Source organism: Sciurus carolinensis, chromosome 3 (genome assembly GCF_902686445.1).
Source record: "Sciurus carolinensis chromosome 3, mSciCar1.2, whole genome shotgun sequence".
Taxonomy (NCBI): Eukaryota; Metazoa; Chordata; class Mammalia; order Rodentia; family Sciuridae; genus Sciurus; species Sciurus carolinensis.
In genome coordinates, this window is record NC_062215.1 from 52,326,265 (window position 1) to 52,341,351 (window position 15,087).

Consider the following 15,087-nt stretch of genomic DNA (forward strand, 5'->3'; position numbering starts at 1 on the left):
TTGGATATTGGTAAGGCATTCCAAGCTAAAGGGATGGGAACACAATGTCCATGTTCTTGGTGGCAAACACAGTGGTTCCATGACCTTCTTCAGAAAAGACTGTGAAATCTGAGTTTTCTGTGAAGCCAACATCCTCACAGATCTGGAGGCATTAGAGGTGTTCTGGGAGTTGAATGAATACATGAAGGTAGGGCACGTGGGGACACATGAAGGCAGACGCAGCCCAAGAGGGAGAAACCAGACTAGGCATCATTTCTTCCTCCTAGCGAAAGTTTACAGAGCTTCTTCTCTGGGGGTCCTGGGGAACAAGCAGACAGGACAGATCCCTACCATGGAGGCCTTCTTTCCAGCAGACTTGCAGAATGTGGAAAGGAGCTGGGACCTGCCTTGGGTCTCTGAGGAGGGGTCTTAATAGTTGTGTGGCAGATTCAACCTAAGATCAGCTGGGAAAAGATGTGAGAAGAAACTGGGAACAGAGTGAAGAGGTGAAAAGGCTCTTCCTATCGGTTTAGGAAACAGAGCTGACCCTGCCTTATTTATGGAAAGCTAAAAGCTGAAAGAAAGAAAAAAAAAAAGAGAGAGAGAGAGAGTCTTTCTGTACTCTTACCTCTACACACCACTGCTGACACCAATAGAATGGATATGATTTCCCCCTGTACCAAGCAATTTTCCAGTTCTTTGCACATACCAATTGGGTGTCTTATAATTTAATTCAATTTCAGCACTAACTACCAGAGTTAGTATTGACTTAACTAGTTGAGGACCCAGTCCTACAAACTGCCCCCAATTCAGATACCAGTTGAAAGTCTGAACTTCCTGTACTTCTTATTGCCCAGTTGTAAATCAGGGGTTCTCACAACCCCCACCTCAGATTTGATTATCTACTAGAATGGCTCAAGTAAGAGATGTTACAAGCTAGGCATGGTGGTACATGTCCCAGCCACTCATCAGGCTGAGACAAGAGGATTATTTGAGCCCACAAGTTCAAGACAAGCCTGGGTGACTTAGTGAACCCTATCTCAATGAAAAAAAAAGTTTTCGAAATATACAAAACAAACAAATGATATTACAAAGAGCAGTGAATAGCCAAGTGGAAAACATGATAGGATGAGATGTTGCAGAGGAAGGAACTTTCATACTTTCTCTGGGCCCAACGTCCTCCCATGTGTTCACCACCCCCAAAGATCTCTAAACTCCACTGTGTAGGATTCATATGGAGGTTCTACTGGATAAGCATGATTGATTAAATCCCCAGCCATTTGCAAATTCAATCTCTCCAGGGGTTGCGGCGTGAGGCTGAAATTTCCAACAGACTTCTCTTCAGTCTCTCCTCACTAGCATAAATTCAGGTTTGGTTAAAGGGGCTTATTACAAATAACAACAGACATTCATGCCACTATCACTCAGGAAATTCTGAGGGTTTTAGGAGCTCTGTAGCAAGAACTGGGACAGAGACAAATATACATTTCTTATTATATCACAACATCACAGATGGAGAAGAGGCTGAGGATTGAGGGACACTGTAGCTTGGACTTATGGCCTAGGTCCTCTGTACTCATATATTGCCTCTGCAGGAAAGAAGAGGCAGAGGTTCAACCTCACTCTATCTTTGACTTCGAAAAAAAATCCTGGGAGCTGGACATGGTGGCGCACCCCTGTAATTCCAGCTATTAGGAAGGCTGAGGCAGGATAATCACAAGTTCAAGGCCAGACTGAGCAACTTAGAGAGAACCTGTCTCAAAATAAAATAAAAAGGGCTGGGAATGTAGTTCAGTGGTAGAGCACCCCTGGATTCAATCCCTCCCTCCAAAAAAATCCAGGGAATTAGAAACTTTTCAATTCTTTCTCTTTCCTTATTTCTTTCTTTCTTGTGCAGGTAGAGTTTTTTAACTTCTTCCATCCTCCCATTTGCCCACAGAGAAGAGTGGGATGTGGGGGCGTACCACCTGACCATCCGAAGCACTCTTAGGGAGCTCCTCCTCCAGGCTAGTATGGGCCTTGTTAGTACTTATACCTGGAAGCCCAAGTTGGGCACCAACACCTCCATGTGCCTTTCCCCAACCCCTGCCCTGCCCTGCAGGGGCATTGGAGAAGAATGAACACATTCACCCCAGCAGAGCCAAGTCTTCCTCCACAGGCCAGAAAGTCAGGAAGATAAACAGAAGGCACCTGACTGCTCCTGCCACACACACACTTTGGCTTGGGGAGGGTTGGGGGCGGAGCACAGCTTGAGTTGAGACCCATCCAGAAGCCTTTCTCTGCGCCTATCAGAAACCACATTAGAGCTTCATTAGCTTCTTCTTCTCTGCTCTGATCCTGGATCCCTGGGCCCTCTTCCTTCCACCGCATCCACGTCAGTCTAGCCTTGCAATAGGGGAAAGCACCTCAGTGTCAGAGTCATGGCTTGCTCTCCTCTGAGCCTCTGCACAGCTATTCCCTCTGCTTGGAAGTTTCCCCCAATGTGGTCTACTCTTGCCTGACCTTGCCAAGTGTAAAAAGCCTATTCTTAACTGGTCACATGTCTTCCTCTGCACTCCAAGACCCTCTACACTTTCCCGTCACTGCATCATCACTGGTAGAATTTGCCAGTAACTTGTCTGTCTCCCCTGATAGTTCTGGGTAAACAAGGGATTCATCTTGCCTGTGCATTACAATGTCTGCCATGCCCAGACCAGTGCCTGGCTCCTGAGAAAAGTATTCATTCAGTGGTATGGATCAAATGGAGAGTCACCTGGTTCCGTTGAAGAGGAGATTTGAAATCAAGAGTTCCTTTGCTGGAAGTAGTGGAGAGGGGAATTTCCAATCTTCACCTATAGGCATTATCCTAGGGAGCCCATCCCTGCCCATCTCCCAGTTTAGTACTCCCTGGTCCCACATGGTTGGCTCTTCAGGTCTTTGTACCATCACCCTCCAGGACCCTGAGGTCCCTTCTCTCCCCGGTTTATTTTTAGAGTCATTGCCCACCACCTTGTATGTACTCTTTATTCTTCTTCTCAAAGTGGAAGTATTCTTTCAGGCCATAGTGTCCTCTCAGTCTCCAATGGATCAGCTTGGACCCCAGCTCTGGAGTCTGATGGTCTGAGTTTGAATTCTGGATTTACCACTTACCAGACTATGAGTCTAAGCAAGTTCCTTCATGTCACTGTACCTCTGTTTCTTCTTCTTCAAGATGAGTCTACTACAAGTATCTACCTGATGAGATTATTGAAGAATTATGTCTTTATGTGTAGTAGCCAGCCTCCCAAAGGGCTTTTAACAAAAGTTCCCTCCTGGAGCTGGGTGTAGTGGTGCAAGCCTGTATCTCAGTGATTTGGGGAGGCTGAAGCAGGAGATTTGCAAATTCAAGGACAGGCTTAGCAACTTAGCAAGGCCCTGTCTCAAAATAAAAATTTGAAAGGGCTAGGGATGTAGCTCAGTCATAGATTGCCCCTGGGTTCAATCATCAGTGCTAAAAAAAGAAAATAAAAAAGCTCCTTTTTGCTCCTTTTTGGTCTTCATCTTGTTGTATGGTCCCTTCCCACAACCAATAGAGCTCATCCATGTAATCAATGGGATATGGCAAAGAGGATGGTGTATAACTTCTGAGCTCCACCATAAAAGGCAGTGTGACTTCTGCCTTGCTCTCTTGGATCACTCCCCGTGGGAGAAAGAAGCCAATCCCATGTTAGAAGGACACCTCAGTGTTCCTTTGGAGAGATCCACATGTCAAAGAACTGAGTCCTCCTGCTGACAGTCAACACCAACTCGCCAGCACCAACTAGCCAGGCATGCCACTGCCATCTTGGAAGCTGATCCTACAGCCTCAGTCATAGCTTAGATTTCTGCAGTCCTGACTATAACCTAGCTGGAGACTCTGAGCCAGAGCCACCAAGTTTAGCTGCTCCCAAATTTTTTTCTTTTAATGACATACAATTGTACATATTTATGGGATACGGTGTGACAATTTGAAATATATATACAATGGGTAATGATCAAGTCAGGGTTATTAGTAGTTTTATCCTCTTATACATTTGTCTTTTTTTGAGGGAGGCAGGTACTGAGGATTGAACCCAGGGCACTTTACCACTGAGCTACATCCCCAGTCCTTTATTTATTCTTTAAATATTTTATTAACATGCATAAATTGTACATAATAATGGGGTTTAGTGTAATATTTCAACATGCACATATCATGCCATAATCAAATTTAGCCTCCACCTTTCTATTTTTTATTTTGAGACAGTCTCACTAAGTTGCTGAGGGTCTTGCTAAATTGCTGAGGCTGACCTTGAACTTGTAATCCTCCTGCCTCAGCTTCCCAAGTCTCTGGGATTATAGGTATGCACTACCACACCCAGCTCTTTACTCATTCTTTATAAAATATATAATAATTTATGAACTATAGCTATCTTACTGTCCTATAAAATACTAGAATGTATTCCTTCTATGTAACTTTAGTGCCTGAAGCTCTTGATTCTGTTTCACAGAAATTATGAAAGAATGATTTTTGTTTTAGGCCACTGAGTTTTTGAGTAACTTGTTACACAGCTATGAATACACATGGAAATGCTTTGGATAGTGTTTTACACTATAACCATACAAGCAAGCCATCATTAACTCCACTTTATAGGTAGGAGGATTGAAACTCAGGTTGGTAAATAATGTTCCTGGTACACACATCTAGGAAGTGACAGGGCTGCCATGTAATGAATCCAGGACATTTAATGCCAAATACTAGGTTTATTTTTCTACCCCACTGTTCCAGTTATCTATTGGTAAGGAATAATAAAACCTAGTGACATAAAACAACCATTTTATTATGCCCCTGAAGTTGGTGAATCAGGAATTCTTTTTGTTTTGGTACTGGGTATTGAACCCAGAGGCACTTTACCACTGATCTATATCCACAGTCCTTTTTTATTTTTTATTTTGAAACAGGGTCTTGCTAAGTTGCTGAGGCTGGCCTCAAACTTGTAATTCTCCTGCCTCCAACTCCTGAGTTGCTGGAACTGTACCCTGATATGGGTCAGGAATTCTAACAGAACACATGGGTATGCTTTATTTTTGTTCAATTATGTCTGAATACTTACTTGGAAAACCGGAAGTCTAGGAATAATGTGACATCTGGGGGCTATACCATCATTCACGTGTCTGGCTGTGGATGCTGGTCTTTGACTGAAGCATCATGTAGACTCTTCCTAAAGTTGGGCTTCCTTGTAAACAGTGATTGGGTTTTAGAGTGAGCATCTCAAAAGGTGGAAAATAGAAGGTGCCAGTTCCTTAAGGCCTGGGTCCAGAGAGTGACACAGTGTTACTTCTGCAATGTTCTATTGGCCAGCCTATCACAGAGCCCAGATTTAAGGGAAGAATGCATAGACCCCCTCTCCATGGCAGGCATGTCAAAGAATTTGGGAGCCCTTTAAAAAAACTGCCAGACTCACAATGGCCTCCTTTGTTTGATGAAGGATTAAGAAAACCCAGCCCTGCCCTGGCAGGCCATACTGTACTGGGTTGGCTGTACGTGCACAAAAAAGAAACACAAGAACTGGGGGTGTAACTCAGAGGTAGAATGCTTGTCTAGCATGCATGAGACCCTAAGTTTGATTCCCAGCACCACACCCCCAACACACATACACACAAATAGTGCCAGCTGTGGTGGTCTATGCCTGTAATCCCAGTTGCTTGGAAGACTGAAGCAGGAGAATTACAAGTTTGAGGCCAGGGTTGGTAAGTTCAGGCCAGCCTTAGCAACTTAGACCTCATCTCAAAAAATAAATAAATAGGGGCTGGGGTTGTAACTTAGTGGTAGAGCACTTGCCTAGCATGTGTGAGGCACCAGGTTCGATTCTCAGCACCACATATAAATAAATGAATAAAATAAAGGTCTATCAACATCTAAAAATATTTTAAATAAATAAATAAAAGGATGGATAGGTAGCTCAGTGGTAGAGGCACTTGACTATCATGCGGGAGGCCCTGGGTTCAATCCTCAGTACTACAAAATAAATAAATACATACATACATACATAAAAATAAAAGTAGAAAAGAAACACAAACACTACCAGCCTCCAATGCTACCTACTCACAAGGGCTTAGTAGAGAAAGTATATCAAGCTGGGGATTATAGCTCAGTGGTAGAGTGCTTGCCTAGCATGAATGAGGCCCTGGGTTTGATCCCCATCACTGCTAAAAGAGAGAGAGAGAGAGAGAGAGAGAGAGAGAGAGAGAGAGAGAGAACAAATGTACATCACAAGAGTAAGAGAAGGGCCTGGAGCTGTCAGGGATGTCTTGGTTTCCACCATGTGCCAGGCACCGTGGAAACAAAGATCGCAAATCCCTAGGCAGTGGTTTCATAGGGCAGTGCATGGACTAAAGGGAAGAAAGTAAAGAAACATCATCACCTTGATGTAACACGTGCCACAGCTGAGAGATGCCCTGAGAAGGGACCCGCTACTCTGTCCCAGGAGCCAAGACAGTTTAGCAGAAGTGATGTCTGAGCCCTATCAGAAAGGTAACCCAGGTGGAGGGACAAGCCTGGGCAAAGACAAAGGGAAACAAAGTATTTGTGCAAATACAAGTGATTCAGTATGGCTTCAGGAGTAGGATGGTTGGGTAGTGCTGATAGGTAAAATCCCAGGGACATGGTGAGCCAGAGTCCACAAAGTATTACTACAAAGGTAGATCACTTGATTGCTGATAAGAAGCGGGTTTGTGGGCATGGGAGGAAGGAGGAGGAAGAGGATCTGCACATACAGTTGGCACTGACATTAAACTTGAGAGCAATAACAAGTGAGCAGTAGGGTCAGGGAGGAAGGAGTGTTTGGACATGTGGAGTCTGAGATACAGGGGTGGGGGGAAATGGGAGTGGAGATTCCCATTAGATCTGTGTTTGTATAACTCTGACCTGAAGAGCAGATAAGACAAGTGGGAGCTGTGGATGGAAAGCTTTGACACCATGGTAAATAGAGGCCGAGTCTATATCGTGTAGGCAAGAAAGAAGTAGGGAGTACCTTTAAGCAATCAGAGTGATTAACACTTAATGAGTGTCCATAATATATCAAGCCCAGTCCCAAAAATCTTATGTAAATTTATTTGGATTTCATGACAACCCTATACATACTACTGCATTTCATTGAATATAAGATATTATCAGCTATAATGTCTTTTTTATGTATTGCTAAGAAAAAATACCCATCATTTAAGTCATGGCATGAATTCATTTTAAGATGCATTCTGATTTCAGAGATATTAAAATGTAAAAAGAAAAAAAAAAGGCCATGGAATTAAAGAAGTACGTGGTCTGCATTTAAAAGATGCGGAGGGGTTGGACATCATGGCTCATGTCTAATTCTAGCAACTCCAGAGGCTGAGGCAGGAGGATCACAAGTTTGAGGCCAGTCTCAGAAATTTAGAGAGGACCCTGTCTCAACATAAAAAATTAAAAGGTCTTGGGGATGTAGCTCAATGGTAAAGCCCCGCTGGGTTCAATCCCCAGGAAAAAAAGGGGGAGCCTTGTAGGGAGGTGTGCTCAGTGGTGGGACACTTGCCTAGCATGTGCAAAGCCCTGGTTTGTGTCCCCAGAATCACACACACACACACACACACACACACACACACACACTCATACTCATTACAGGGGCCGATGATGTAGCTCAATGGTAGAGTGCTTATCTTGTAAGGCCCTGATTTCAATTTCTAGTACTACTAAATAAATAAAGTTAATTTTGAAAATGAGGAGTAAACAGGGACAGAGAGGTTAAATAACATGCCCAAAGTGCAGTTAGAGAGTCATGATTTGAAATCAGGCAGCCCAACTCCAAAACTCAAGTTTTTTTTGTTTTGTTTTTTTTTTTTTGCACTGGGGATTGAACCCAGGGGCCCATAACCACTGAGCCACATGCCCAGTCTTTTTTATTTTTTATTTTGAGACATGGTCTCACTAGGTTGCTTAGGGTCTCCCTAAGTTGCTGAGACTGGCTTTGAAGTCCATCCAGATCCTCCTGCCTCAGGCTCCTGAGCTGCTGGGATTATAGGCATGCATCACTGTGCCTGGCCAAAACCCAGGTTCTTAACTGTTATGTGATGCTAGACAGGAGGTTGTGAGTAGTATGGAGTTTAGGAGGACCAGTATGGCCACTGAAATTGACATGGATTGGAGGGGAGCACGAAGAGTCAGATGCTGCATCTAGGAGATTAGGGTTCATTGTGAGAGGGTTCAAGAGGAGCTGGAGACCATGGACTGAAGAGGACAGATAGGAAAGAGGTTCTTCAAAAATGGGCAGGACTGTTGGGCATGGTGGCACATGCCTATAATCCCATGGACTCAGGAGACTAAAGCAAGAGGATCACAAGTTCAAGAGGATCACAAGCCCAAGCAACTTAGCGAAACCCTTAGCAACTAAATGAGACCCTACCCTGAATCCTCAGTAGCTCCCTTCCCCACAAAAAAAGGATGAACCAGACTGAAGCCAGGCACAGTGGCACATGCCTGTAATCACAACCACCTGGGAAGCTGGGGCAGGCGGACCACAAGTTTCAGGCCACCCTGCGCAACTTAGTGATACCCTGTCTCAAAATAAAAAATAAAAAGGGCTGAGGATGCAGCTCAGTGGTAGAGCACACCTGGATTAAATCATCAGTAAAACACACACATATGCGTGCACACACACACACACACACAAATAGGCAGAACTGGACAGTTGATATACTGAATATTGTGTATGAAAACAAGGACAACTCCAAAGTGTTGAGCCTGGAAAGCAGACAGTGTGGGAGGGTACAAGGCAGCTGCACCTGGTGGGCACTCACTATTTATCCAATGAATAAGTTGTATGATCTTGGACAAGCTGTATGATCTCTAGAGCTCATATTTTCATTTGTAAAACAAAGGAATTGGATTAGATTGTGTAAAGCAAAAAGGAAGGTCCCCTTGTGGAAGGGTTAGGAGGTTCTCTCTCCATCCCTAGGGCCTCTATGGGCACCCCAGGGCAGCAGTTCTAACCCTGGCTACAGGTTACACTAACCAAGGCTCCATATGAGATCGCTTAATTCAGACTCTGGAAGTGGGGCCCAAGCATGAATAGTGTGAAAGCTGCCCAGGTGACTCAGAAGTGCAGCTGGTTGAAAATACCAGAAATCTTCCAGGTACCTGATTTGAGAACCACTAGGTCAAAGTGAGGGCGGGAATCCATTTCAGTCCTAGGTGCTTGGATTGGGACTTGTGTTTGGTGACAGGCCTTTTTTGTTTTCATGTTCCATCTTCCATCTGCTAAACTAAAAACTCCTGATAGAGGACCAACACCAGGATTTCTCGGCCATGAACTATTAACATTTGCACAGCACAATCCATTGCTGTGCATTGTAAGATATTTAGCAGCATCCCTGGTCTCCTCAATCAAAACAATAAAAAATACCCAGAGGTTGCTAAATATCTACCAGGATAAAATCTGAGTAAAGACTTTCCACCAAGTTTCTTGGCCCCCACTTTGCCCTACCCCTTGCAAACAGATGCCAGGCAGAAGTGGAGGGCATAGTACCACAGGTTTAGTTGGGCCCAGCAGGAGGAAGGCCTTCCAAGGAGGCCAGGACTGCTCAACATTAACACAATGGGGGGACAGCGTGCCAGCGGGCTGACTGATGTGGTCTCAACAGAAAGGGAGGGAGTTTTCCAGAACCCTCATTCCCGGATTCCCAATCAGTCATAGGAGCGCTCAGAGCAGCTTTGGGGGCAGACAGCCCTGGCTTTCCCGGAATGGGCAGAGTGGGTGTGGGAGTGGTGGTGTGTGTGGGGGATTCTTTCCTTCTGTAGATAATTTCCTGGCATGGTCCACTGCCCTGTCTGATTGGTGGAAGGCTGGAGGGGAGGAACTTTCCAGCTGTGGGTGCCTGGGTTCCTGGAGGCCATCTGATGTTGGGATTCATCATGGAGATGTCTAGGTTGTAGGGTTGGGAACAATGAAACTTTTGTGCTGGTACTGAGGGGTGGCTGGTTCCCTGCGAAGGGATGTGGATGTTGTGGGTACACATTCCTTAGAGCTGGAGGTGGGGAGGTTATAAGCATCTTCACAAGTCACTTTTTGCTTGGAGATGGTGGGACCTGAGGGAAAACAAAGGATGGTAAGCTTGAAAGAGTCAGGGGAGGAGGGTGGGAGGAAGGAGGGAGGGTGGCGGTGGAAGACACTGGACAGGACAGAAGGTGGAGAGGTAACTGCCAGTCATGATCCCTCAACTCACTCCACCAGGAGGCTCAGAGCACCCAGAAGCAGGACAGCCCCGGAGACAGAGAAGAGCAGAATCCTGGCTTCCCGCAGATCGTGACTACCTGCGGGGAATCCAGAAGGCCATGAATGATCCTGTCGATGGAGTTCGAGGATGTTGGAGGAGCCTATCAGCTCAGGGAAATGGGCGGGTAGGGACCGAAGTGGGAGTAAAACCTGGGAGGCACCGCTTTCGGGGCCAACACGATGTCTCCATGCCCTCGCAGGTGGAGCAGTTGTATAGGATGGTGCTGCCCCCTGCAGGAGACAGAAGGAGCACCGCTGGGAGGGGAAGCCCTGGCCTCCACCCCTCCAGCTACCCAACTTCCTCCACAGCTGCCTGGCTCTCCTCCCTAGCTGTAGGCCTCTCATTCTTGCTAGCCCTTTCCTTTTCTACTCACGGCAGGCTGGGGCACAGAGAGCTGAAATGAATGACAAGAAGAGGATGGGAGTGGATGAGTCGCTCAGCCACATACCCCATTATCCAAGATCCTAGGCGCCCCTTGATGCATGCCCTTCCAGCATCCATACCTTCCCTGGTGTACTGGGGGATCTTGGTCTTTTGAAGCCATTGCCAATATGAAGGGAGTGAGGAGATGGACCCTTTGATCTCTGAGGAGGTAGAAAGTAGCTATATTGCCCTGGGTTTCATGAGTTCCTGTTCACACCCCCGCTCCAACACACACACACACAGTCCCCTCCCTGGTCAGTCCTCCCTTCTCCATCTGCCCTGTGCGCTTCCCAGCCTCCCAGCCTCCTCTTCCTTGGTGTTTTCCCAAGCCCCCAGGTTTCATCTTCCCTTTGACCTCACCCATGACCCTCAGGACTCTGTGAGTCTTCTCTGTGACTTTGTTCATGGTCATCTCATCTGTGGAATTAGGTAAGGACCAGCCATTCCCTCACCAGCCAGCCCAGGATGTGGTTCTGGGCTACTTTCCTGGGATCTGGAGTTTTCCCAGGAGAGATCAGTGTGTCCAGAGATGGCTGTGGACTGAGGCAGTGGCTTAGGGGCCCAGCTGGGAAGTCATGTGCTATCTCCCTTGGGGCACAAGAACTATTGGTGGTCCTGTCCCTTAAAGTCTGGTCTTACCTAAGGCAAAGGCTGAGAAATCTGGGGAAGTCCATTCCTTCCACTGGGCCTTCATCTGGCTGTTGAGCTGAGCCAGGCGATCTGGCAAGTCATGAGCTGGTAAGCGACAAAATATACAGGCCTGGGAAACCGTCAAGAAAACTCCACCTAGTGCCAGTATCCACATAAGGTCTACTGAAGGATGGGGTTGGAGTTGGTCCCAACTAGGCTAGGAAGACCTCAGGATGCTTTGTGAACCTGGGAGATTCTAGGGTATTCTAGAACAATGGGAGGTTCTAAAGAGTTCCAAAACAATGTCATTGCTCCATCCTTTCTTGGAGTAAAGCTGGGACCTGAGGAATTGAGAGCCAGAAGAAGACATCTCTAGCAGAAGATGGTCAGAGAAAGAAGGACTTCTGTTACATGGGGGGCAGTGGCCTTTACAAGTCTGTGGTTCCAAAAGTTATTTTATTTTTCTTCTTGTAAATCATCAGTGATAAATTATGAGTGACTCCCCCAGTGAAGAAGTTGTACATGTGTCTCCCATCCACTCAGGGACCCAGAAATCCCATCCCATATCATATCCTCCCCCACTCTTTCAAACACTTCATCTCTTCTCTCTGCCCAGGGCAGCCTTGGGCCTTTCTTGGCTATATCCTAGCAACAGGCCCACGGTTGGTTACCTCGGCAACTAAGAGTTCCCTACAGGTTCCAGAGGCTTAGCTAAGTCCAGTGACTTCTTTTACTTCTCCCAGTAAGATCCTTGTGACTCAAACCCAAACAGGCTTCTCCTGCTTATGTGGTGATATGGGTACATAAACATAAATGCCTGCACACACACACACACACACACACACACCCTGTGATTAACTAAATCTCAATTTACTCACATACATACTAAGGATAAACCTATGCCAGAACAGTTGCTGGGCAACTCCAAACAGGCCTGGACATGCAGAGACCACAGAAGGGCCATCACATAGACACCACAGTCAGCAACACTGACGGGAACCCGGGGTACCAGGGACTCATGCATTAGTCAGACACACTGGCTAATATGCACTTACATACAAATGAAGTAAGGCCATTACAAAAAGATACCACCCTCTTCCCCATGGCCAGCTTTATCTACAATATGGGATCCTTTAAAACACTTAGAATTCCAAGGAGTACTCCAGCCCCCTTGCTAATGGGGATTGTCCTAGCTCCCTTATGTCAACCTAGGGTGGATTGTGACCTTTCTGCCTCCCCCAATAGGTGGCTTGGAACACAGCAAAGAATTTTCTTTTTCATATTCCAGAGCATTTTGATCTCTTATTGGTCAGGCCAGGACAAGCTACCCAGTGCCAGAAGGGGAAGCCACAGTCCAGGGGACTACATTAGGACAATCCAAAGTATTATGGTGTGGGTTCCTCAGTGTGGTGTGGGTCCCTCAGTGTTCCTCAGGGGTTCTGCTAGGTCTAACCTGGGCATGGAGGTGTTCCCCACTTTTTCAGACTCCTTAATACTGAGCTTTAATCAAAGAGACACTATAAGTCTCCAGCCTCAGGCAAAAACAAGCGAAGGGAACCTTTACTCCCTCTCCCAGGAAAAGGACCAGTCCCCATCCTCAGGACCACCTGTGAGTACTTGGTGGGCTCAGTTTAGGAATTCCAGCCCACATCTGGGCTCCAGTCAGGTGCATTGGGACCTGACTCTCATAGCTCCCATACCAGAGCTAGAAAGAGGCTTCAGGGAGCTTTTATACCCTTAGCTGCTTGCCCCTTTCCCTTTCCTCCCCACCATCAAACAGGACAGCATCCTTAATGCCGGACGAAGCGCAGAGATCTGGAGTTGAGCAGGTCTTCAGGGTCAGGGAAGACGGAGTCCAGGCGGAAACCGTGTTCCAGAGCCACCCTTAGCACCTCCTCCAGGAAGCTCGGCGTGCCCACCACCTCCCGACGTTCTCCTGGCCCCCCAGTCCACAGCGGCTGCAACCCCAGTCTGCCATATTCCACCTCAGGGAGTTCCGCGGGGCGGGGCGCCCACTCCAGACGAAAATGTGGCCCACCCTCTACTCTGTCCCCAATGGCCACACCAAATCGAGCCCGCATGGCACCCAGACACTCAGGGTCGGTGCAGAAGAGGTTGGCTCGGAAGGTGTCCACCTGGACCGAGCTCAGCTCATAGTGGTGTGGGCCCCGGCGAGCAGAGAAGTGCACCAGGCGGGGGCTGACGTCTACATCTGCGTGGAGCAGGGCAGCTGTGGGTGCAGGGGTCCCACGAGAGGCTTCCAGTTCCCGTAGGGCGTCCAGAAGGGGCCGGATCTGGTAGAAGTCAGCCTCTGCCCTGAGAAGGGCTGTCTCTCCATACCCGCGAGGCAAATCCAGTCGGCCCAGACGCAGGAAATTGAGGATATGCCGGAAGGCCTTGCCATCCCGGTCTATGAAGTAGTGGCCGCCTCCTTGGTGGTTGAGGTTTGCAGGCATGGGGGTGCCATCCCTGAACATGGCCCCCAGCATGGAGTCTGGGAAGCGGGTCAGGGTCTCCAAAGTGGTGGAATATAGTGTGCCCCCCACATTCAGGGTCACGGGGCCCCCAAAAGAAGGGGGCGAAGAGGGCACAGGAGGAGGGGAAATTTTGGGGAGTACAGGAGACAGGGAAGGAGAAGGAAAGGCAAAACTTCCTGGGTATGTGCAGACTTGGCTGGTGGCGTTCAGACTCGCTGGGTTGGAGGCACAGGTTGGAGTACAAGCCAGCAAGGTTTGTAGCTCACTCTAGCTACCTTGGTGGTGGTTATGGAATTTCAGGACACAGAAAAGTTGAGAGAACAGATGAAAATAACAGAAGGCAGCCAGAGAGGGGAAGAGAGCATTTGGTGCAGACGTATCTGATCTTGGGTGGTCAGCAGTTCCTTTCTGTGGTCTTCCGACAGTGGGTTTCCAACCAGCAGGTGACGGTGACGAGCACAGGGTCAGCTGTGACGGGCTCAGCTTCCGAGTTTCTGGGCAGATCGCTGTGGCAGAAGGCGAGTCCACGCAGGGCTCCGGAGACCAGTCTGAGGCCCAGCCAGGCTTCAACCCCAGTAGATGGAGGCGGAGCTGATGAGAGACGATGACGAGCCTCCCTGTATCGACTGGGGGGCAACGATGCACTCTCGGTCTGAGCTGGGAGTGTCCGAGGGCTCTGATGGAAGCAGCCGAGAGTCTCGGGACTCGGGCGCCGCTGCCTTCCCGGGGTATAGCCGCAACCACTAAGGTCCTCTCCTCCCCCAGGAAGTGGCCTAAGGGCAGCGGCCTCGGGCTCTTTAAGAGACAACCCCGCCCCTTGGAGCCCCGCCCTCCGCCCCCGCGGGGCTCGCGGGGCTCGGGTGGAGGTGGGAGCTGAAAGTCGCGGACCGGAGAGACGGGGCGGACGGGCTGGACCGGCGGACGCGAGCGGGGGTGGGGTGACTCATGCGCATAGCCCCGGATGTGACCGCGACAGCCCCGCAGTTCTCCAGGTGTGCTCGGCCTCACGTCTGCAACCTGGCAGAGGCTGGAGTCTCCAGTCCTACAAGTCTGAGAAAATCGAAGTCCGGCCATCCCAGTTCAGGGGACCAGTTCCCTCCCAGTGGCTCCCGTGGGGAATTCCCAAGGGAGCGGGTGCTGAGCCACCGCATTCCGGGGATGCCTTGCGGCCGGGGCGGCCAAAGCGAGCTCCCTTAAGGGAATGCCGGCCCCCACCCCAAGTCCGCGGCCTCACTCCAACAGGACGACTCTGACCTGGTCGCCTGAACCCGAGAACCCCGCCCCCCCACGGCCG

General features: G+C 48.4%; 2 protein-coding genes across 4 annotated transcripts; both read right to left on the reverse strand.

Annotated features, from left to right (window-relative positions):
• Nucleotides 1–10,041: 10,041 nt before the first annotated feature.
• On the reverse strand, nucleotides 10,042–11,491 carry Tmem95 (transmembrane protein 95). Of its 3 annotated transcripts, none has more exons than XM_047542769.1 (7): nucleotides 11,326–11,491; nucleotides 11,047–11,103; nucleotides 10,767–10,847; nucleotides 10,637–10,657; nucleotides 10,413–10,493; nucleotides 10,213–10,300; nucleotides 10,042–10,075 (listed from the first exon to the last, which is right to left on the reverse strand). In XM_047542769.1, the coding sequence occupies exons 1-7, from the start codon at nucleotides 11,489–11,491 to the stop codon at nucleotides 10,042–10,044; spliced, it is 528 nt and encodes a 175-aa protein (XP_047398725.1). The 3 variants fall into 3 exon arrangements, with proteins under 3 accessions (XP_047398725.1, XP_047398723.1, XP_047398724.1); XM_047542767.1 differs by having other exon boundaries at nucleotides 10,413–10,517; XM_047542768.1 differs by having other exon boundaries at nucleotides 10,049–10,075; nucleotides 10,213–10,296; nucleotides 10,396–10,493.
• A 239-nt stretch (nucleotides 11,492–11,730) lies between these two features.
• Nucleotides 11,731–14,711, reverse strand: Kctd11 (potassium channel tetramerization domain containing 11). The gene has a single exon (XM_047546591.1). The coding sequence runs from the start codon at nucleotides 13,803–13,805 to the stop codon at nucleotides 13,107–13,109; it is 699 nt and encodes a 232-aa protein (XP_047402547.1). The 5' UTR covers nucleotides 13,806–14,711; the 3' UTR covers nucleotides 11,731–13,106.
• Nucleotides 14,712–15,087: the final 376 nt, after the last annotated feature.

Bases quoted from the DNA above. Each gene is read 5' to 3' on its own strand.
- Tmem95 (XM_047542767.1), bottom strand. From the start codon at position 11,491: ATGTGGATACTGGCACTAGGTGGAGTTTTCTTGACGGTTTCCCAGGCC. The intron at 10,848-11,046 runs GTGAGGTCAAAG...CTACCTCCTCAG, and splicing joins CAGAGTCCTGAGGGTCATGG to AGATCAAAGGGTCCATCTCC. The intron at 10,301-10,412 runs GTTTTACTCCCA...GATTCCCCGCAG, and splicing joins CCGAAAGCGGTGCCTCCCAG to GTAGTCACGATCTGCGGGAA.
- Kctd11 (XM_047546591.1), bottom strand. From the start codon at position 13,805: ATGCTGGGGGCCATGTTCAGGGATGGCACCCCCATGCCTGCAAACCTC.